This window comes from Pundamilia nyererei, unplaced genomic scaffold (assembly GCF_000239375.1).
Source record: "Pundamilia nyererei isolate P.nyererei 1_Seehausen unplaced genomic scaffold, PunNye1.0 scaffold00037, whole genome shotgun sequence".
NCBI lineage: Eukaryota > Metazoa > Chordata > Actinopteri > Cichliformes > Cichlidae > Pundamilia > Pundamilia nyererei.
The window spans coordinates 3,547,193-3,570,884 of NW_005187438.1; the positions used below are offsets into that span (position 1 = coordinate 3,547,193).

General features: G+C 39.7%; 1 protein-coding gene across 1 annotated transcript in view; it reads left to right on the forward strand.

Moving 5' to 3' along the window:
• The window catches only part of gpr158a (G protein-coupled receptor 158a), a 92,364-nt gene that overhangs the window by 65,040 nt on the left and 3,632 nt on the right, over positions 1 to 23,692 (forward strand). The window contains exons 6-9 of the mRNA XM_013910161.1: positions 13,097 to 13,206; positions 15,895 to 16,133; positions 18,491 to 18,629; positions 22,889 to 22,994. Coding sequence (XP_013765615.1) covers positions 13,097 to 13,206; positions 15,895 to 16,133; positions 18,491 to 18,629; positions 22,889 to 22,994 — 594 coding nt within the window. The remainder of the gene's footprint in view (positions 1 to 13,096; positions 13,207 to 15,894; positions 16,134 to 18,490; positions 18,630 to 22,888; positions 22,995 to 23,692) is intronic.

A 23,692-nucleotide genomic window follows, 5' to 3' on the forward strand; every position in this document is an offset into this window, starting at 1 on the left:
CTGTCCCGTATTCAGTAAGTGAAAATAAAATAAACAATAAAAGGTGAATCAAATGGACCATTACGGCAAGGCTGGGATGGTCAGTTTGGTAAAGTAAATCTGTTGGGCATCTTTCTTTGCCTTTAGACAACATTTCTGATGGCAAAAGAGCCAAACGGGACAGGCCAAAAAAAAAGAAAAAAAAAAAAGAAAAAAAAGAATGAAAGTTGTGCCTTATCTCTGCAACCAACATATTTCAAAAGGTGCAACATTTACTTTAGCAAAGACAAAGGGTCTTTGTTTAGTGTTTGCACTGCACTTCTGCACTTTTCAGTTTCAATACTACTCAGTTAGTATTTGCAGACAAGTTGGCATCTCGAATGCAAACTATAGACAACTTTAGCAATCTGCTAGAGAACCAATCAAATCCAAGAAGGGTTTTTGGTGTAGCACTGTATACCTTCTTGCAACCAATTTCATCTAGTGACAGTCAACAACAACTTGTCAAGCCGTTGTAGGGAAAACACTTTTTTTTTCAACAACTGGTGGTTGCTGACTGGTCTCCTGACCTATGTGACTGGGGTGTCACTTAAAAAAAATCTGCCAAATCCTCACTGTGAAAGTTCCAAACGCTTTTCACAATCCAGTTGTAAAAGAGTGTCTCAAGAGTTTCACTTCTTGACTAAATAAATATTAAAAGAAAAAAGAAAAAGAAAAATGTGTTTAACCATAATAGAAGAGATTATAGTCCTCTACCTTCTGCTCAGTCGTTTGGTTGGGGGCAAAGTAGAGAATCTATAGAGTCCCCATGTTTTCCACCACTGGTCTTTTGGGTATTACTCCCTTTTCCCCATCCCTGTCTTTCCACCTGTCCAATCTCGGCATTGTCTTTGTGCCAAGGAGGGCCAAGGTGCTGCCTCATTCCAACTTAGGGGTTTTGCCATGCATGGCAGGACGAAGCCATGCCTTCACAGCGCATCAGGGGGCTAATGAGAAACAGTATGGTCAGAGGATAATGGATCCTGACCTGACAGGCCATGAAACACAGTCTGCCACCCGTTAGTCTGCCTTTCTCTGCTCTGCCTGCCATCCAAGCTGCTCTGACACTTTCAATCTGACTTGAGTGGATCTGGAGAGTTGTTTTGTGCATGTGCAGCCTTCCCTTCATACTCTACTTCCTTTCCTCCTTCTGAAAAATCCAGAGTCTCCCAGAGCATACAGAGACTAAGCTGAGGATGCGTTGCTGTAGCTCAAGTGCTCCTACTTGCTTGAGCAGAGAGACAAGAACTATGAGAGAGTGGGGAAAAAAAGAGAGTTGTGTGACATGCAGGCAGGCTATTTCCTCTGATATGTCTCATTGTGTCCTAGCAAGATGGGAATATCTCTCTCTGAGGTTGTAACTGGTGATGAGAAGGGAAGGGAATGTGGGAGGTGGGTGCAAGTCAGCTCCAGTCTTGACTGAGCAGAGGCTGAGCTGGATGTAATTTACACCTCAGGGAGCGGCGGGAGGAGAAGAAACCATTACCTCCCTCCAGAAAGCTGCCCTTCCCATGTGGCAGTGTCAGCTTTCATATAAAAATGGATCCATTGCTATTACAACACTCCACCTCTCTTCTGCTTCCACCTCCCACCGCAGCTCCCTCCCACTCTCTCATACTGAAGGTGTTTCGTAGATTAGAAATAGAAGGGTCGGGGAATGATCAGGAGATGATGACCGGACAAAGTGGGGCATGGGCGGACCGCATGGCTGTCACCATTTCATGTCAAAACATTAAAAGTAGCGTGAGAGCTTTGTTGTGACAGAATGATTCCCGAGGCTGCACAATCCCATTCTCTACTCAGATGGAGACAGACACACTAAATGGCTGAAAGTCATTTTTCTCCCTTTTAGCTGGTAGCAGTTTCCAAAGAAACTGTGATAACAAAAGGCTGAAATTCGGCACTGTCTGTTCTTTTGACTGGAACTGGCTAATGTTTTTAGCGCTTGGTGTTAGTCGTTTTTGAACCTAAATTGTGATGTGTTTATACTCCATAATTGACAGATGACTAATATATGATGTTGTATTTCTGCACTTTCATTTCGGTAAGTGCTCCATTAGGATGATGTTGCTCTTATACCCGTCATCGCTGGCAACCCTGAAAATAATTCAAACTGTAATTTTGTATTACGCAAAGTTTGTTGCAGGCTATTTTTTTTAAATCTGTTAATAAATAGTAAGACCTTTACAGTATGAAGCTATCTAACAATGATTCAGCAAACACTGCTGTGACTACAGTAAAACTGCTCAAAAACTAACATTAACCTCTTAGGACCTGGCGTCCACATCACATTTTGGGTTATTTAGACCAAAATACTCAATGTTACTCTACAAGGGCCTGATATCCACTTACGAGGACATTATACTGCTACTGTTCTATCGAAATTTTAAACAAATATCCTCATATGTGGAAACAAAAATTAGGTTAAAAAAAATCTGGTAATTCTTTGTTTTTACATTCATCAGGTCCCAATCGGCCCATTTATCAAAGAGAAATTAAAAATGCATGCCGTGGAAGAGTTTGGGTTTTAGGAGGTTAATCTTCATGTGAGATTAACATCAGCTGATGGGTTGGCTCTTATCTCTTGATACCTTTACACACAGTCATGTATAGTGTTTTAATTAACCTGCTTCAGCTATGCAAAGTTGCTGTGCTCTGCAAGCTGGTTTGCAACATACCATGTTCCCAGTGCATATTTCATTCTGCATCCGATGGTGTCTGTTGTGATTGATATCTACTCAAGTTTGTGCTGAGGTATTTCCTGGAGAGACAGGAGGTCTGGGAATGGAGCCATAGCTCTAATACAAATATCTGAATTTTATTTAATGTAATAACTATGGAGAACAACAGGTTATATATCTGCTTTAGTCGTAGTCCTCACAGGTCTCACTCGGGCAAAATGTCTATCCATTCATCCTTTTTCTTAAATGCTCATCCAATTCAGGTTCGTATGCAGACTGTGGAGCACCATAAAGAGGTCACCAGTCTATCACAGGTTAAATGACAAACAGGAATTAACAGGAAAACACAACAAAAACTAAATTTAAATAGCACAATCCATAAACACTAAACTAGAACTGAAGTAAGGACCCACTCAGCTTAATAATAACAATTAGAAATCTAGAGTTTAAGAATATGAAACACAAACTAGGAGCACTTAAACGTGAAACAACCCTCAACAAAGCCCACGAGTGCCACAGACCATAACAGTAACAGACAGAATATTGTGCGGTCTGAGCCCAGCACATATGGAAGCTTTTTTCCACTACTGGAATTTAATAGTTTTTTCCATCTGTAAGTGAAAATGTCAGGTTAGTATGTTGAAATTTTGACTTACAGTTATAACTAATGAGATACTAACTCAAAATTTTGAGTTATATCACTTTTTTGGGCAGCTTCAGTTGCCTCAAGGTGCTTTATATTGTAATGTAATATAAAGCACCTCTCTACAATACTACAGAGAAAACGCCAACAATCAGATGGCCCCTTATGAGCAAGCGCTTTAGCGACAGTGGGAAGGAAAAACTTCCTTTAAACAGGAAGAAACCACTGGCAGAACCAGGCTCAAGGAGGGGCGGCCATCTGCCGTGAGCAGTTGGGGGTGAAGGGAGAAAGAAAGGACAAAAGACATTCATTCAGGAAAAATGGTGATCATTTAGTTGGTTGACTGTGTGAGTTACTGTGAGGTACAGAGCACCTTAGTGTCTTTTAGCTCATTGCCCTATAACCTGAAAACTTCCTCTAAATGCTTCATAAGAACTCAGCTCACTAATAATTTTGTCTCTGCATTTAAGCAGCCATTATTTCGTGAAGACAGAGGATTTTAAAAACATAAGAAAACAGACCACAGTTAATTTTTGCTCTCTGCTCTTTAGTGAAAGCAGTATACTGATTTAATGGCACAAAGGGAGAGGTCTGTCGTCCCCTGCGATCAATATCCTGTGGCATCCTGACCTTCACAAGAAGGTGGATCTATCCCTAAAGCTTTCACCTTTTGCACCAAACACCCTGCACCTATGCATTTGCATTTTTATTGTCTGCACATAACAACTTAATTACACACTGCTGCTTCTCGGAGTGCTTCTTCTAACTGCATTAGTCTGATAAAAGAATCCACCCACTTCCTTTTTTAAGTGTTATTTGCTGAATATCTCTTTTTTGCCCTGCAGCGAGAGCTAATTATCCAAAGCGTCCTAGCACTAAATGATTTTTGTTACACTCTGTGGCGCATCTAGTTTGGGTGTCACATTTTTGTTGTGGGTGTACAGCCATTCTTACATGAAGCCTTCGGGGAATGAAAAGTGCTAAAGTTTGTGTTAAAAGTTTGCTATGACAGGTTCTGTTTACATTTACAGGATAAAACTGACTTCTTCAGTTAAGGTCACATTAAGGTCTAAATATCCAAAAGCAAAACCCGAGTACCACAAAACCTATTGTACAGTAACCTGTACAAATGGTAGTAATGACATATTACATAATAATGTTGTTTTTGTCTCATTTTAACAAGACTTCTCAAGTAGTTTCTAACCTGCAGATTCATTTTCTCCTATTGCGTTTTTTCTACTCAAAATAACAAGACATTCTTCCCGTTTAACCCCAAATTATAGCCCCTTTTGCAAAAGTTAACCTCACACGTGAGTTCAAATCCTTTGTTAAATTCTTTGGATTTTATTGAAGAACAAATATCACACAGACTATCCGCAGCTTTTGAGCGGTGACACATAACAAAACTTCAAAGAATGTTAAAGTAGCCAACATCACAATAGCTCCCTGGAAAGCTGATGCTCACACCACAGCTGGCCGGCTTGCGTCACAGTCCTATCAACAGGGACACTTTCTGGTGGGTAACCAACCCAGTGAATCTCAGTGTGGAAGCCAGCTGGTGGGTGCTGAAATGAGAGATGATTAGGAATGAGAGATAACCGCAAATTAAGTGACTGAGTGTTGATTGAATCACTAAGTGGGTGAGTGAGTGAATCTTGCTTGTGTCATGTTTGTCTGCGCTTTCAGTCTCCCATTGCTCCTTACTGTTCAACATAGATCTTCTTAGTTCAACATAGATATAATATATAATAATATATCATATATTTCGTCCCATGCCTGTTTCTATTGTCAGTTCTTATCATTTTTCTATTTAATCATTATAATTTTCTAAATTGGCTTTTAGGAGAAATGTGCTAAATGTCATACCATCAACATTTAAGTGGACAAGAAAGAATAAAATATAGATATCCTCAACTGCACCAAAAGGTAATCCAAATAAACACAGTGCATTGACCATAAGGTTGCTCTCTTCCTATTCATTTCAAAAGCAGACCCATAACCTCGTCCACCGTAACTGAAAAACTCAAAAAACTGTTTTAGTAGTTGTTATGAATCATCTGCCTTGCCCTTACTAAGGCTACGTCCAAACATACACAGGTATTTTGGAAAACCGAGATTTTTTTCCTTTTCGTTTAAAAAAAAAAATCCCAAATCCCATTTCTGAAAAAATATCTCTAAGATCTCTAAGATTATCAGCAACAGTATTTTGTCTATATCCGCCATTGTAGAAATTCATCTCAGGTAAACAATAACGTGACGAAGGACAGGACGTCAAAAACGGCGCACACCTTTGACGTTGCGTGACTTAATCTCCGTTTTCCTCATCCACGCAAAAACGCAAAAACTGAGTTTTCGAAAATCTCCACCCTGGCAGGAGCTTTTAAAAATCAGTTATCCAAATTTACAATTTACGTGTGGACAAAAGGCCCAAACGGATAGAAAAAGCTGTGTTTTCAAAAATACCGTGTAGGTAAGACTTTTCAACTTCTCAGACTTTTTTTTTTTTTAAATTTGATTTACTTGTTCAGTTTAGATTAAGTAATTATTCTGGGTAATATTAACACTCATCTTTATGAAGAATATGACAGCCTCAACACTGCAATAAAATTGCAATAACTTGTCCTGACATATAGCATAGAAACTTAACATTTAACATTAATCCCTAAAAACTCTCTTTTGTCTGAGTATTTTAATAACATTCAGATTTACAATGTTTTATATTACAAAACACTAGCAAATAAATTTCAATACAGTAGATGCCTTTGTTTCTGGAAATGCTATAACTGAACTATGGAAGCGATTCCTCCATGGTTGTTTTCTTTCATGTCATGTATCAGGCCAGCAGAGTGGGAATCAGCTACTTAAATCAACAGAAGTTGATTACTTTGTTAATAGTTGTACATCCTCACTTAGTGCAATGCTGGATATGTAGCTAGTACTGTGGCTCATCTGAAAAGGAAATTGTCAAAGAGATGCTTGACACACTGGTACAAAATGCACAGAAAAGTAAACTTGTTGAACTGCTCAGTAATTCAACTATTCAATCAGCCATTCCAGTGGCAGCAGCTCAGTGCATTAGCTGTTGACACTACCATTGTTTTGTTTTGTTTTTTGGTTTTTTTGTTATTGTTTTTTTTTACATACTACTTATGTGACCAAACTAGTAAGCAAACATATGTATATGTCCCATAATATCCAACTGCTCCTAGTTATTATTAATTGGTTAACAGGATAATAACACATAACAAGAATATTTGTTGTTTAAAAAAGGTAGCAGCAAATTATTTTAGATTTTTGTAATTTAAGTCAAAATTCAGTGACATAGAAGATTCCAGAACTCTTAAAAATATTCAGTTGTGCATTTTTACAACTTCAAATATTTATATTTGCATATGAAAGCTCATCTCAGGTATATGTCTGTATAACACTTTGCTTCCACATGATAAGACTTTGTTTTAGAGAGCAGGTGCAGAACCAGGTTGTGATAAGTCAGGTGTCTGCAGAGCCTGGAGACCAGGCCAGCAGATAAAACTTCATCATCTAGGCCAGGGGTCGGCAACCTGTGGCATGCGGCTCTTTAGTCCTTATAGTGCGGCTCCGTGTGGTTTGGGAAAATAAATTAGAAGTATTTAGCTGAAGTGTATTTTATTTATGTTAGTTCTCTTTTTTAACTTGTAGTTCTAAATTGGAAGATTATTGTGATATTGAAATATAAAAATACAAATATATTCTATTATTTTTTCATCACTCAAAATAAGCATCACACTTGCGGAAGCCGGTGTACCCGCCGTGCATTTATCGAGACTTTCAACCCCAGGTAGGCCAATTATGGACCTTCGGATCCACATTATGTCAGCAGCTATTCTCCACCGTGAACTATGTTAAAAACAAACACCGCTCACGCCTCACAGATGACAGCTTACAGTCCTGCGTAAAGATAAAAGCCCCGATTTGCAGACGCTGTGCACAGAGGTTCAGGAGCAGAAGTCCCATTGTAAACATATCACGGCAGACCCGACGATGTTTCCATGAACACGCTTTTCAGAATCTCTTTATTGACCCCTTTTCACACACAGTTGCTGTACGCATACAGCCGGCTGTAGCTTTGCAGCTCACAGCCCGACACACACCAACACAACAGCACAGACGTTAAGGCGGCGAGGCGTGATTGCGGGTGCCGCTCAGGTGCGTCCGCCTCCCCTGCAGCCGCGCTGCAGACCACGCCCCACCACACACATTAACCAGGTAAAATACATATTTAGGCAGAATTTTGCAAATATCTATATTTCATCTTTTAGCAGCATAGTGCTTTTTTTTCCAATTATTTTTTAAAAGTCAGGTCAAGGCTCCAAAAGCCCAAAGGCGATATAAGGGTGGCAGCTCTCAATAGTTTTTGTTTGCTACATGGTTCATTTTAGTTCAGCTGGGTGTCTTTCCTTTGGTTATATTTCTTTAAGAGTTCAAAATGTGTTAATTACATAAATAAAATGTAACTTTCTTTGTGGCAATTCATGGATTTCATAAGCAACACACCTTAGTTGTTCACAAAAAGCATAAAGGTAAAAAACAATATATACAGTGTTATCTTCATTTTAGATGTCAAAAAGTATTTGCGGCTCCCAGTGTTTTCGTTTGCGTGGAAACCGGGTCCAAATGGCTCTTTGGGTGTGAAAGGTTGCTGACCCTCGATCTAGGCGTTTATCCAGCTGGGACATATTCACCTACCTGCCTGAAAGCAAAACAAAACAAAAACTACGTTATCTAAATGTCTTCACCACTAGTTGCAAAATCTGTTGCATGCAAACTGACAGAAGAACTAGCACTTTTTAAAATCTCAAATAGCAATAGGATGAGATTCAAGAAATGAAAAAAGTAAAACTGGAAAGTGGACTGCTCAGCTCAGCTGAAGCCTTTGCTAGGTTGTAAGCAAACGACAAGGCAAATGGGGCTGAGATAGAGGCTTGATATTAGTTCATAATTGTCTCCTTGATATTGATGTCCATTAGATAGGTATACTGTACCTCACTTGCATGCATATACACCACACACACACACACACACACACACACACATATTCACCAATAACATTTGATCCTTTTCCTTCCCCTCCCCACAACGCTGAATCCAGTATTCCCAGCACTTAACATCGATTATTAATGGAAGGTTTCAAAAGAGAAGGAGGGCAGAAACTGATCTTACTCTTTATACCCACTAACATTAAGAGAAACCTGTCTGAGGATCGGGGCCAGTAACTTCCCAGAAACCTTACTGATGGGAAGTACTGTGCCAGCATAAATTGATTGTGTAATTTCTGCAGATCATCATGAAACCTGAGGGTCATAGTAATGTCTGACAATAGCGACTTATTTTTGCCTTTTGGTCTGAGAATTTTTGAAGACAAGTGTGGACAAGTGACCACCTCTGAGGCTGAAAAATGAAGCCAAGTGAGAAGCATCAAAAAGTGCAGTTCCTTAAATGGCCACATGAGGGTGGCTCCAAAAGGAAGTCCTCAAAATGTTGAGCTAGACAGCATTAAACAGCATCAACCACTACCAGTAGTTTTTTTGTTTGTTTTCTTATTTTTAATTAGATAAATCATCCAAAAAGATACTTTAGTAATGGGTGTGACCACTTTGAAACTTAGTCAAAGGAAGTACGATGAAGCCAGAAGTCATTGAAGTCATTGAACTAGACCTCTCCACCATGTTTGTATCAGCAGCGATCATCAAAATGATTTGGTATTACCTTTTAATGTCTTCATCATCTGTCATTCGAACTGTAGTAAGATGAACACGACACACCATCCATCCATTATCCAATTCACGACTGCAGGAGACAAGGATGAAAAGGATGTCTTAAATGTTTGTACATATCCATCACTTTTTGTTTCTTGTTGTGAGCCATTAAAATAACCAGAGGTGAGATCGCACCATTAAAAGAGAAGCTCAGACTGCTAAATGTGTAAAAAAAGTTTTTTATGACAGCTTATTCAGATCATTTAAAGCCAGCCCTCAAGGGAAGAATGTGGCGGATAACACCTCCCCGTTTCCGTCTCATCACAAACAACACCAGTCTTAAAACTGGCACGTGATGGAGATTCAGATGCTATTTGGTAGTTTATCTAAAAGGGAGTCCTGAGCTGTGTTTTCCCATTGTGCATTTTTACTCCTGTTCCTGCGCCCTCTCCTGTCCCCGTGGAGCCAAACGTGCGTCAGCAAGTTGCTCGGCGGCAGCCTGGCTATCTTTTTATCAGCTCCTGTTCCTCTGCTCTTTATTTTGTGAAAAAGGTAACACATTGAGGAGCAGTCACACATCGTTATTTAGATATTTATGTTAATCCCACCTGTTAAAAAAAAAGGCTTTTAAAAAACATATTGACAGTAGATATAGTATTAAGCACCTTGTATGTATTGAAAATGAACAGCTCAGCACTCTTTAAGTTTACGTTCCTTTTGCAAAATCGAGTCAAACTGTTCATGCTTTGTTTGAATCAGAAGTTTCTCCAGTTGGTCTTCCAGACTCTGTGAGCAGATGAAGATGTGGGCCACCGTTCCTCCCGTGGGGTCCTCTGTGTCCCTTAACTGACTCGAACCTAGTGAGCAAAAATATCCACATGCCTGCGTCTTCGCCGCTGCCTGAGGGAACGTATTAATGCCTCAGCTAATCCGATTAACATTAACAATCCCGCAGGGGAAATCTCTGCACATCTGCAACGGACAGATAATTACGTCGCCTCAGATGTTTGTTTCTTTTTTCTCTCTGTTTGTTCTGGCTCTTTTTATGTCTTTGGAAGACCATCAGCGTTTTTTTACCAGCATGGATGGGCACTGTTCAGCATGCTCAGGTCCTTGTAGAAGAATCTACTCGTGAAGATGTAACATAGGAGGATGCGCTCTGTGTCTCAAGGGCAAGCTTTCACTGCACTTTACTGTTATGACTAATTCAGTTCATGGATTTTCTCTTTGATGTATAAAAGGTAAAATCATGAAAATGACTCTACCAAAATGGTTTCACCTCCCGTAATAGTGGCAGCAGCAGTAGTACTACTATTAGTTGTACTATAGTTATAATTATTGGAGAAAATAATGCTAATTATTAGAAATTTCTCTACCTGTTTCTTTCTTAGACATTTATTCATTGAGTGTTATATCTGAGACACTATGTGCAGAACATGTCAGTTGTTTTTCATTCCTAATTGCTCTATTATGCAATCATTGTAGTGTAAGGGTTGTTTACTTGTATGCTCGCAACAATATCAAAGCACCGGCTGAACCCTGACGATGTGTGTGAGGCATTTTAGGAGCGAAGTGGTAAGCATCAGTCACTCATTATGATGTTATCCTGTTAACAGAAGGTTTCTTTCAAAGATTATCTGAGCTGAGTCACTGTTGTTGGAGTTCAAACAATGCACTAAAGAGATGAATGCGGATTTAAATCCCTAAAGATTGGGAGACTATTCCTGGATGAGTTTCATTCTGCCAGACTGGAAGAGCTAGACATTAAATTCATCAAATCACCAACAACACTGTGATATTCATACCGGCCCTCAATATAGTTTCTTTCATTTTGTTTTTCAATTGAAAATTAAAAATTACACTAAAAAGTAGTGACAACCAATTCCAGCCTGGTCAAAGTTTAGCTCAAACTTTTACCAAAGGTTGGCCAAGCTGAAACAATTATTTATAAATGAGATAGAGCGCTGAATGCACATATAACACATACACACACACACACACACACACTGCTTTATCTTGCTCATAAAACGATGTCTGGCAAATCACAAGATTCAAATATAATCAGTGTTTTAAGTAATCTTCTATTGAGTTATTAAATTATTAGCATTATTAATTTATTAGCTTGGTTCCTTTGTGTTATGTGTTTGGTTTGGTTTGATTTTTTTTTATCTTTTAGTGACATTTCTCAAAAGGTTATGGTTGGATTTGCATTCAGATTTTAGCAGAAATGGAGCTTTAACTTGTGTAGACCTGGATCTAGATCTGAGGATTTGGAAAATTTGCCATTTTATGTCTTTTCACAAACATATGTGATAAATTAATGTCACTTGTAACAGGAAGTTTTGAAGGTATTGTCTTAATGTCCTCATTATCTCATCCAGATACCCTTCTAGATTTAGGGGGTCAATCCATGTACAATGTGGAGGGAATTTTCAGCCTTGATATGCAGTGTCAACATTGTTCTTGTTATGGTTGTTAATAAAGCTTGTAAGATAATTACAAATGAGTGGTTATACCCTTAAAATGTGTCAAAGGGAAAAATATACAGTGAAAATAATAATAAAATAGTAGTTACTGGATGTAACCGCGAGCTTAAGCTCCTTTACTTACTGGGCTTCACATGGTGCTGACAGTATGGTAAGATGGGCACCCCAAGGTCAAGTATGCATATTTAATTTTACGATATGCATATACAGTAACACTGCGTGCATATTTAATAATACTAGAATATTTATAATTTCAGCTATTTGTAGTTATTTTGTTATATTTTATATCTTTGTTATATATTTGTTTAGTTAGTTACTATGCTTTACTGTCTCATAGCAACTGTGAGCACATCATTTCCTCTGGATTTCATTTTTGGTGGTCGTGTCCACTTATTGTTCTGTTTGACACTGCCCCTTCTTGAATAGGTTGTATATCAATATACCTGGACCATAAACCTTCTGAAGTTTTTATTTAGTTATTTTTTCATCAAGGGAACCTGATCATTGGCACATAGTTTTGCCGTACACCAACAAGCTTTTTAAAGTATTGTTCTAAGAAAGCTATCTTATACCTTTTACTGGAGCAAACCTTTTGTTGTTTCTGCAGCTGTCGTACATATTGTAGCTGTTAGGTACTTTTTAGTGCTCAATCAGACTAGAAAAGTGCTCAACAAATGCTACTTTTTCATTATTGAAAAGCAAGCTCAGCAGCTGTTTAGCCATAGTAATTTTAGTACGGTCAAAACTGTTGATCCTTGAGAGTCCTAGAAGTAAGTCCAAGTGTATGCGCTCAACTGATGCCCAGACCTTTTGATCATAGCACATGATCTTCATCAGCAGATGGAGCTGCTCTTTGTAGCATATGAGAAAAAATAAAAATTTGGTGCTCTTTTTTTTTTTTTGGCCGACATGAGCAAAAAGGTCCTAGAATTCAAGCAGCATTTGATCTTTTATGTCAACACATTCATGACATCCCTGGAAACACCATCTGCTGACAAAAACCACTATAAAAAAAAAGTTCACAGCCCCAAAACACACTGAGTTCATCTGCAGCATCGGCGATACACACTGATGGTCACTTTTGCTGTATTTTAAATTCCCTTTGATGGATGAAAGGTGGCAGAGGAAGTAGAAAAGGTTTAGAGAACACAAGCAAAATAGCTTCCTGAGTAGATTCTGTGGTGAAACAAAGCAAGTAACTGATTATAGAGGGACTTAATGTGCGATAGGATGTACAGTAAACTAAACTGCATAAACCCACTCATTCACTTGTGCGACACCAAAGGAGAACAGTTGGAGAAAACCAACATTTAAATAAGATTACTTTACTGTTTATAGAGACGTCCACTGAGAGCACAATGAGGCAGCAGCTTCCCACGAATTTAAATGTAATTTCCCAGGGAAAGAGGGCCCATTATCATTTAGATAGAAAAAACACTCACAGTTGGGTGGCTCTTTTATTTATTTATTTATTTATTTTTCAGTTTCTTTTCACGACCTTTGTTGTTTAATGCTTCTTCTGTCCTCTTCCAGGTTGGGATTCTCTACTTCCAGCCCAGTGTTTTCCGTTGCATCCTTCTGCGTTGGGTTCGACTGCTGGGTTTCGCTACCGTCTACGGGATGCTGACTCTTAAGTTGTACAGGTACTTCACCCACAGTTCGACACTGTTATCCATCCCTGGAAGCACTTATCAGATTATATTACACCTGACCTCTTAATCCTTTGATAAAGAGTCCTGTGATGTGTCAAGGCAGCGTGTTTTTCAGCTACTTCATCACCAGGCTATACTGCCTCATTAAGTGGTAAAGTAATTAAGAAAACACGGAGCGCATTGGCCCCAAATGAGCTCCATATTTAACAAAGTCCTGAATGACAGTTGCTGAGAAAAAGACAAAAACAGAACTCAGGGACAGAAAGCATCGCCAGAGGATGCAGTGGAGTGGTGTTGGGGGGGAGTTCTCCAGCTGTGAATAGCTGTTAATGAGACAGGGTGGTCCACTGTATTTAAAGTGACAGTGATGAAATTCTTCATTTGTGGGCCTTTTTTTGTCAGGTGAATCTGTCAAAATGCGCTAATGGAGATACTGATTAAGAGGATGTGGCTAACACGAGCCGGGGCCCAGTTCACCCTTAGAGGTGCAAGTTAACATATTGCACAGATCAATTTTTGATGGGGGGCTCATTAGTGGAGAGAGCAGTGGACACTTCATCAATGTGCGTGAAGGGCAGAGCCTAAGAATAGCTATGCCGGTGATGTGTTTGAGCAGAGTTTAACTCATGTTCCACAGTCTGTGGATGTGGCAGGTGGAATAAGTGCTGCAAATGTGATGGCTAGCAGTTTTTTTCTGCTGCGCTGCTTTGCAGGAAGTCAGGAAAAAGTCTTGACATGTCATTTAATCATACCTCAAGGCACACTTTCTTTTAAACCAAAGCCCTTAAATAAGTTTGCAACATATTAGCATTTTTTAATAAATAGTGTAAAATTTCACCCATTTAGTGAGGTGACAAACAATAAGTTTGCTTTGTTTTTTTCTTTTCTGATCACTCAGCTCTAGGGTTGGGTGATATGTAAAAAATTTCCAACCGACAGTCGTCAGTCCAATAATCGTCGATCGACGATATATTCGCGTATGCGCAGACTTTTTGATGGGCGGAGCAATGTAATCATGCACGGACTGATTTGCTGTTTACAACACAGAAGGCCAAACATGGATGAACTAATTTCCCCAAAGAATTAGGGATGTCAGCGTTAATGTGGTCATCACGATTAAAAATTTTAACGCGCTTAAACCATCTGGAGTGCAGAATGAACAAACTTTGGACAAACTGCCTGAAATGCGTTGACAGAGACATTTCAGGGACTTTGACTCCGTCTGTGCTCCAGATGGGTTAATTGTTAATCACGTTAGTCGTGATTATGCTGACAGCACTAAAAAAAGTATAAAGTTGCCAATTTGGGATGAAAGAGGTAAACCTAAGGATGTAACCAAAGCGTTGTGCCGCTTGTGCAGACGTATAGTGTGAACAAAGTACTCAAACACGACTAACTTGCATAAGCGTGTACGTGTCCACCATGCGGCTGAGTATGCAAGACTATCACCAACTTCTGCAGCTCCATCAACACGCATTTGGGCACAGAATTTAGGAGCGTGCATTTGCTCACAGATGAAAAAGGGTGCTGTTAAAACAGTGCTATTATTTTTTTTTCTGTTGACTGCTTCTATTAGCTCCATCATTATTAGCAAACTTACTCATGGGCAAATAAATAAATAAATCGACCTTGTAAAAACGATCACCGATGGCCTCAGCCTATCGTCGATAGTTGATATATTCGTCCTATCGCTCAACCCTACTCAGCTCTTTTTGTTATGTTTAGTAAGTTTAAGGCAGATAAACTGTTTTGGTTAAATTTCATGAACTAATATGGTCGAGAAAATCATCGATTCTGAGCATGTTGGAGCCAGTTCACAGGAAATGGTGCTAATAAAGGTAAATTCATCCATATAAAAAAAGTAATATGATGTATACTTCTCATTTCGCAAGAGACAGCATGACTAGACTAATATTTTACATCAGCATCCACCATCACGGTTAATTTTTTGCCAGGCCCACTTTTGATCACAGAGTTGACGTCGGCGTTTTCAGCATGTTTGTTTGGACACAGCAGCACACAATAAAAATCCTTTGAAAGGCTGCAATAGCACAGCAGAGAGTTTCAGTTCAGTGACTCCTATTGGCACAGGTGAGTGAAGTTCGTGTCCAAGGAGGAAGATGGGTCACACACTGACCTAAACACTTTGCATACACGCAAGTAGCATCAACAATTTATAGCCTTAACAGCCTGCGTTGTTTATGTTTTTTGGAATGAAACTTTTCAAGGAAATACATCACTTTCTCTTGCATTTTGATTAAAGTGAAGATTTAAGAATGAGTGGGCCCCTTGGGATTTTCTGGTTTTTAAGTGGGCCGCAGCACTCTTGACTTTGGGAATGGCTGCTATAAAGCTTAATAAGAGTCTATGAAAATTGAAATACTAGTTTTCTGTTAAGTATTTATGTCATATTGTGGAAGCAATATTTTTCCGATACTAATATTGCCATAGACTAATAAACCAGTGTGTAAAGCAGCTGTGATGTATTTTTTGCTTAAAGCTTTTGCATGTAGAAGGTTTCAAATTCTAGCAGATATGGGAAATAAAAAGATAAATACACTCAAGGCACACTGAGTGTAGAGGTATTTCCCTCTCATGGATACTCTGTTTACTTGAAATGACGACAGGCTTACATGAAACTTTGTGAAACAGTCTCAATGTGAGCTTCTCCCTCCACAGGGTGCTGAAGGTGTTCCTGTCCCGTACAGCCCAGAGGATCCCCTATATGACCAGCTGGCGAGTGCTACGTCTGCTGGGCATCATTCTGCTCATCGTCTGCTGGTTCCTGGTGGCTTGGACATCTGCTGTCTGTCAGAACCCGGACAGGAAGTTGGCTCTCATCGAGGTGGGCTACACGCCCAATGGGCTGCAGTTCAGCATGTGCCTCCTGGATCGCTGGGACTATATGATGGCTGTTGGTAAGTACCGTTACTGCCCTCTGCCTCTGCAGGGCGCTGTGAGTAGATTTAAGTGTGCTGCACTCTGCATGTGGGTAAGTGTGGTGAGGAAACGTGGGTTACTTGATGGACACGTGAAATTAAGAAGTGATTTGTTAGGCATGATAGCGATGGGAGTTGAAAGTGAGATGAGGGAAGAATGAGTGATGGGGTGAAGCTGGATGATTAAGACAACTCCCTTCCATGTACATTTGGAAATGTTTCCCAAAAGAAGACATTAATCCTCTCTACTGGTGCTACACTTTTGGATGCTTTCCTGTGTTGTACACAGGAGGGGAAGGGCAACCAGCAGCAGATGAAGACAGATGAGAAATCAAAGATGCTTTGAGAGCAGCATCTCACTTTGAGCAAGTCTGCATGCTGGTGTATGTCTGCTGACTCAGGCTTCATGAGAGAGCGCTGTGGTCGTTTTAGAGTTCTGGGAAAACAGATGGACCCCCAGCCGGGCCACCATGCTGCGCTACTGTATACTGAGGACACATTTTCATTCTGTTTATTAGGAGGTAAAAATAGGTTGGCAATATGGAAGTGCGGGGCAACTCTGATGCCACCTGAATGCAGCTTATAATTTACACCCACAGAGATGCAATAAATCTTTCAGATTTAGAAATCCACACCTGCATTTGCTCGCAGCAAGAGATATAATTGTAGTATTTTCTGTTCTGCTCTGCTGTGTTTCTGCGCAGAAACAATCCCATAAAAAATGAGCTCCTATCGAATAAAGACGAATTGTTAAGACCCAAGCATGCAGCAAAACTGCACTTTCAGTAGTTGTTATCATGTGCTCGCATGTGCAGGGGTAGAGGACAGTACAGGCACACTGGGATTCTTGTATTAATCTTGTGCAGTCTAACTTTATAAACATGAAAACAGTAAAAAAGCAGTTATCAGCAGTCATGGTAAGAGAACACACTTCTTTTGCACACTCCTCTTCCTCATCCCTCACACAGCCTCTCTTGTAAATCACATGCTGGTGCGAGTTAGTTTCTTGTGACACCCATGGCAAGGTTAAATATCATAGAACACAGAAACACTATAGAAATTAGTACATGAGTAGTGAGTAGTAAGTATTTTTTTAAAATATTGCACCATACAACCTAGAGAGATTTCTTTTTCTTCATGTGATATCATGCGTGCACGTTATTCAACATATTGAATATGATATGCTGCACTAAGAAGCTCATTATGATTGCTTTGGTTGCTAGTAGGTTGCCTTGGTCACCTGTAATTTACAATGAACAGCTTGGCTGCAAATACTTGCTAACTACTACCCACGTGATTGTAGTTAGCAAAAGTGCAACGCAAACTGGAAATGGAGAAGGCTCCCCATCAAAGTAGAAGTTTAAAAGGTGCAGCTTTTATTTTGAAGGAAAATGGTCCCAGTTTCACTAGAAGTGTTCATACACAGGGATGAGTTAATGTCATTGGGTTAGCAGTTCTTTGTCTGCAAATCCTCTGTATAATCGGTTTCACAAAGCCCACTCTAAACTGTATGGAGGTTCATGATAAATTACAAAAAAAGAAAGTTATTCTATAGAAGTTATATTCTATAACAGAATATATGGTTAAAAAAAAAAGGCTTTGAGGTAGCTAAACTTGTGAATGAAGTCTTTTAGTTGCTAACGTACCAGAAACATTTTTTGTTTAACGCTGTAAAAGAAAAAAAATCAAGTACAAAAAAATTAACAAATCTGCCCATTTTGAAGGATTAATATGCTGGAACTACTGATAAATAATTTACAAATGCTCTGAATAGACCATTAAAAAAAGAGTTAGATTTCCCTCGTTGCTCTCACTCGCTATTTTATTTCAAGGAACGGAGAAAACAAATTTATTTCTATTGTTGTCTCGAGTAAATAGTTTTACTTACAAAAATAAAAGTTTGAGATCTAATTATTTAAAAAAAGAAGTCCAACAGACAGGGAGGCGTTTACAGTAATGAGTCACTTTGCAGTGATTGTTGTTCCTATTGTAAGAAAACATGATTCACTTGCCCTCACAGGCAGCAACCTGGCGTGTTTACAGTTGCGGAGCTGGATACCTTGGAAACCTTATGTGAGGCTGCCGCGGAGGTGCACGGGGACTCATTTAATGCCCTGAGAATACAACCACAGCTGTTGCAAATGAGTCTGTCGAGCAGGCCACTTTCCTGTATACGTGTGTTTTACAACCATCTGTGGCAGCTCCATGTGTGCGCTGGAGTGTGAAGTGGCTGGTTGGTTGGTGCCCATGTAAGGAGCGTGTGCCGCATTGAAATGATTTCTTGGCCAGAGCATTCGCTGTGTTTACAGCTTGTTTTTTGTTTTTTCGCTTCCCAGCCGAGTTCCTCTTCCTGCTGTGGGCGGTCTATCTGTGTTACGCCGTGAGGACTGTGCCGTCGGCCTTCCACGAGCCTCGCTACATGGCCATCGCTGTTCACAATGAGCTTGTGCTGTCAGCTATATTCTACATCATCAGGTAAGAGCTCCTCCTCCCAGTGATTTGGCACCATGAGGTTTTTTTTTGTTGAATTTAAAAAAAATGCAAATATATTCTATCGTATTATTGCATCATACCAGAAAATTAGTAAAAGTTATATGAGATAAATAGTTTGTTTATAAGGTCAGTGAACTGCCAACATAGTCTCTTGGTTATAGCACATCGAGTAAGCTAGAATGAATCTTAAGGAAATGTCATGACAGAAATCAGAAAGTCTGAAAACTTTCAAACCGCGAACACGTTTTCAATCCCATGAGGTGATTTGATGCAAATTCACACTGGGCAATGCAAACAGAGGCAAAGCCGCATTTGCACAGGTTAAAAATTTTCAACTCAAATTTGGATCATGTTGCAAAGCAAAAACCCATGATGACAATTAGAAACGGAGCTCCACAGCTCACTTTTATGCAGAGACAGGAAAAATAGATGAAGCCTTGAAGGTGTGCAAAATGGCAAATTTTCCAGCTATTAGTTACATGCCTCCTCATCCTGTTGGTCATTCAATGGTTGGTTGCTTTTGGACAATTCAGCCCTCGGTTGCCTAGGTAACCTTCTAATTTATTTGCCACCCCCTCATATGTCGATCAACATATGTGGGGGTCGCCATTGTTGGTATTTGCTGCATTTGCTCATGCCCACTCACTTCTCCTATTATCGCTTGAAGTTGCTGAACATCTTTGGCATTTTATGTTCTCTGATCACCACATCGCTCCGTGTGTGGACCACCCTTAGCTCAGGGGGAAAGTTTGCTTTGCATTTGGTAGCCAGCAGACCAGCAATAGTACGAAAAACATTAAACATGTAGCCTAATCTAATGGATGAGGATAAAAATTGGCTGTGTAAACAGTGCTTATGTTTAGAAACCACTTGAAACTGTTAATTACATTCTTTAATAATCAAATCATATTTTAAATGTCACTCAACAGTGCGGCACTTTGTACTGCAATACTTCATCATACTCATGATGTCAGATTAGTTTGCCAAGTGTTCCTTTCTTTGCAGGTTAGCATCTACACGCCTGTGCTGTACGTCATGGCACATTACTCCAGTGATTATACACTAGCTTGTTCTCTCACAGCCTGCATACAACTGTTCATTTTCTAAATCACATACTGCTGTGTAGCATCTGAGAACAGTTAACTATTGCACATGAGTAAAATAGTAATTATTTACTCAACCAGCTGGTATTTGTGGTGCAGACTAGTGAGGGAAAGGTTGTTTAATCAGCTAGAAATTTCTTATATGTTATCAGTACTGCATAAGAACATTTTTGCTTTGTGTAAAGTAGTCAGTCTGTTCAGATTCTTGGTACATATGTACAGACCTGGTATAAACCAGCAGCTCTTCTCAGACACTTTGAGGTTACGGCACAGAATTGAATTATTCTGCTGCATTTTTGGTTCAGGTTGTTTGTGGTAATGGCAGGAAAGGTACTGCCCTCTTCTGGAAATGGGCAGCAGCAGCTCAAATAATTTAAAGCTACAGAGAGTTGAAGAGAAGAGGGCTGAAACCGAGCAAAATCAATTTATTTAACAAAAATAACCCAAAATGCAAACCAAGAATACAGTGGTGTGATAGAAAAATCTGTGAGGTGTCTTGATTGATTGATTGAATCTTTATTTTGAACATGTTGAAAAAGTACAACAAAATAGAATTAAAAGAGACAAATGAACAAAGCAAAACAAAAGGAAAACGAGCAACCACAACTCCAAATAAAGTTCACGTTCAAAAAGGAGCAGGAAGAAGCATAAGCTTGTCTTGAAGTGAAACTGGGAAGGCTCTACTCTGGGGTCCAGTGAGACTTGTTAAAGGTGGACATTTAAGTATCAGCAGATACGCAGGTAAACCTGTGCTGTTTGCACAGTCAGGCTGTGTTTTCTGACTCATCACAGACAGTTTTTTGCAGTAAACTCCCCCACCTGTGCTATACTGTAGGAAGCCTACAGCTTACATCATCTGTTATAATGCTATATCCAAACTGAAAACTTTTTAAACTGATTTTCTATTTATTTATGTAATAAATTTGTCTAGAATTTTTACCAAAACACTTTGAGCATCACAAATTATATTCTGTTATACCCCATACAATACTGAATTTAGAGATTCTTTGGGTAATAATCCTCTGTCTTGAAATACGCTCCAACTTTTATTTTATGACTAACACTGATGATAACTGACAGTAACATAACTGACAGGATCAGTTAAAAGAAAAAGAGACACTTTCATTTAAGATATTTAAGATAAAGAAGTGGGTTTTTTGTTTGTTTTGTCTGTTTTATTTGGATGGCAGTCTGTGTCACTTTTGCCTCACAGTTAAAAGGTGTTGGGTTCAAATCCAGCTCAGGACCTTTCTGTGTGCACACGTAAATGGAATAATAAAGGAAACAAAAGCAAAGTCCAAGTTTAACAAACACAAAAATCAGAACCTTAACACTGGAATAACAGTAAGGCTCAAATCCACCCACATAGCGCTCTAAGCATAGTTACTAATAGATACATTGTGTTCAGCATGCAAATGTTGTCACTTAAATTTGCAAAATTCCCAGTACGTAGTGGCTCCATATTTAATATCATAGTCTGTGTTCAGGTTGTCATTTTGATGTTTATATCCTCCAGTAGATCGCCTGATTTCCGTGTACGCTAGCTCAACTGTTCTGTTCAGCTCGTAGTTAATTTTGATCATAGTGAAATCAGCCCTCTCCCTCCAGTCTACACGTCAAGTAGCTGCAATGTGCAGTTTTAATAAATGAGATGTTTCAGCTGACACTGCCACAGCCGCTCCTAGCTCGAGCCGCCCTAATTGAGAGCTCAGCTCCATCACATTATTCACTAATGAACCATGTCAGGGTGATTTTTTTTTTCTAAGACAGCATCAATTACTTGAACTATTGGCAGCTTTATTATCGTTCATTACCAATAAATTGTGCATGATCGATAGTTTACTGGAAGAAATGCGAGTTTTTAAGTGTTCTGATGTCTTTTTGAACATCTGGCTCTTGTGATTGCTTGGCCAGTTCTTTTAACGAGCCTCTCGAGCATTGTTGTGAGGCTTTCCTCTGCAGAAAATGGCCAGATGAGGTCCTTAATAAACTGGAGAACTGCCCGGTGTGGTGGGTTAATTCCGTCTGGTTGCCACCTGGGGCTCCAGTGTGCACCGGGGCTAGTTAAAGGCATCCACCATCCATTTATGTTGCACGAAGAACCTGCTATTTGATCCCATAGTGACCAGTTAAAGCTCAGGCTTCTGGGTTGGCTGTGGTCCTCTTCAGGTATAAGCCAGGTCCAGGTAAATGGGATGCTGGAATGAAACCGCTGGAGTCGTAGGAGTGGTGGGGATCGCTCAGTGAAATGCTGCAGGCTGAGAGGAGACAGCATGCCAGAGTTATTAAATCCTCATCTGCACACAAACTCATCACAAAACACGAAGGAGAGAAGACTTCAAAGCTTCGAGACATTTCATATGCTGGACGTTTGCCTTCATTCATGCCTCACAGCTATTACCACAGTAACTGTTTGTTAATTAGCCATTTGCCAACCTCAGCAGCGTAATGAGCCTGCTACATGACATTTGCTTGGTTAGAGGCTCTCCAGTGGTGGAATTAGCATCTAACAAGACATGCCTTCATATCCTTAGTGCACACGAGGTCTCACTGTGCTGAAAGCCTGTTAGTTCGTTCTAAATAACAGGCTGGAGCTACTCCTCTCACCACTGTTGTTTCAGATGGTAATTATCTTATTTTCCTCCAACTGCTGCAGCACAGCTAGCCTAGTGTGTTCCCGTCTGATGTACACATAGACTGAATCTTTTGACCAGATGAAGGTCACTCCTTTTTATTGTGAATCCAATTGAGCGGATGAGGAAAATATTGTGTCCTTGCTGGCACGAGGATCACCCAAGTAGAACACTGCAGGAGTGCATTTGACGACTAGACAGACACTGCTGCTAAATCTGCTGCACTGGTGGTAGCTTTCTCTCCCACATCCATCTGTATCCAAGAGCTTTGATGCAGGTTTCACTTCAGTTAGTGAATGAACACTTTAAAGTTGATGAACTATAATAAAGACGTGTCTTTGTGTCCAAATACTTTCCTGGTTTATGTGATGAGATTTAGCAGGTTGAATAGTGATGCTGAACAGCTTTATAGATATCAGAATATAAGAAACTGAAATCCTATCGGCAGTCAATGAAATTGACTAACATCAGCTTCACATCTGGATGTCTGTCTTTATTTTTACAGGTTCACTCTCGCTCCTGAGCTGCATCCAGACTGGATGCTGCTCCTGTTCTTCACCCACACTCACCTAACTGTCACTGTCACCCTGGGTCTTCTACTCATTCCTAAGGTAACCATTTCAATGTATGCAATACATTCACAAATGTATGGAAAAGATGGGTGTAGTATCTAATTGAATTTAAGTTTATTTATATAACGTCAAATCCCAACAACAGTCGCCTCATGACGCTTTATATTGCAAAGTAAAGACCCTACAATAATAATTGTAGTTTGTGAACCATCACTGTGAGACCTCAGTTTCAGAAGCTCTGAATCACAAGCACCCCTCCATGCTCACAGTGTAGCAACTTGTATAGATTTAGTCTATGAGGTTGCCCTAAAAAAGTCACTAGGGTGAAAAAGTATATTCACCAACCAGGTAGTGAGTAGTTACTGGAGGTTATTTTACTTTTTACTTTGTGTTGTAATAAAAACCTGCTTGTGATTGCTTTGGTCGCTAACAGATTGCCATAGATGAGTCAGTGTCTTGCATGCAAACTGTGGTCAATTTTGGCAAACTGCTAGCGACCAATAAAATCGCAAGCTTTTTGGTGCAGCAACCACTCGGCAACCAGCTGGGGTATATGCATTTTTCCAAAGGTTGCTATGGAGTCGCTGACTGGTCTCTTGACTTATGTGACTGGGGCCTAAAATAGTGTGTACTCATAGAACAAATCAGCAGTAAGCACTCTGAGTATCTGTTGGGCTTATTTCCAGTTTTAGATGTCATGCTCCCTAGGTCAGTTAGCCTTAAAGTTCTTATTAGTT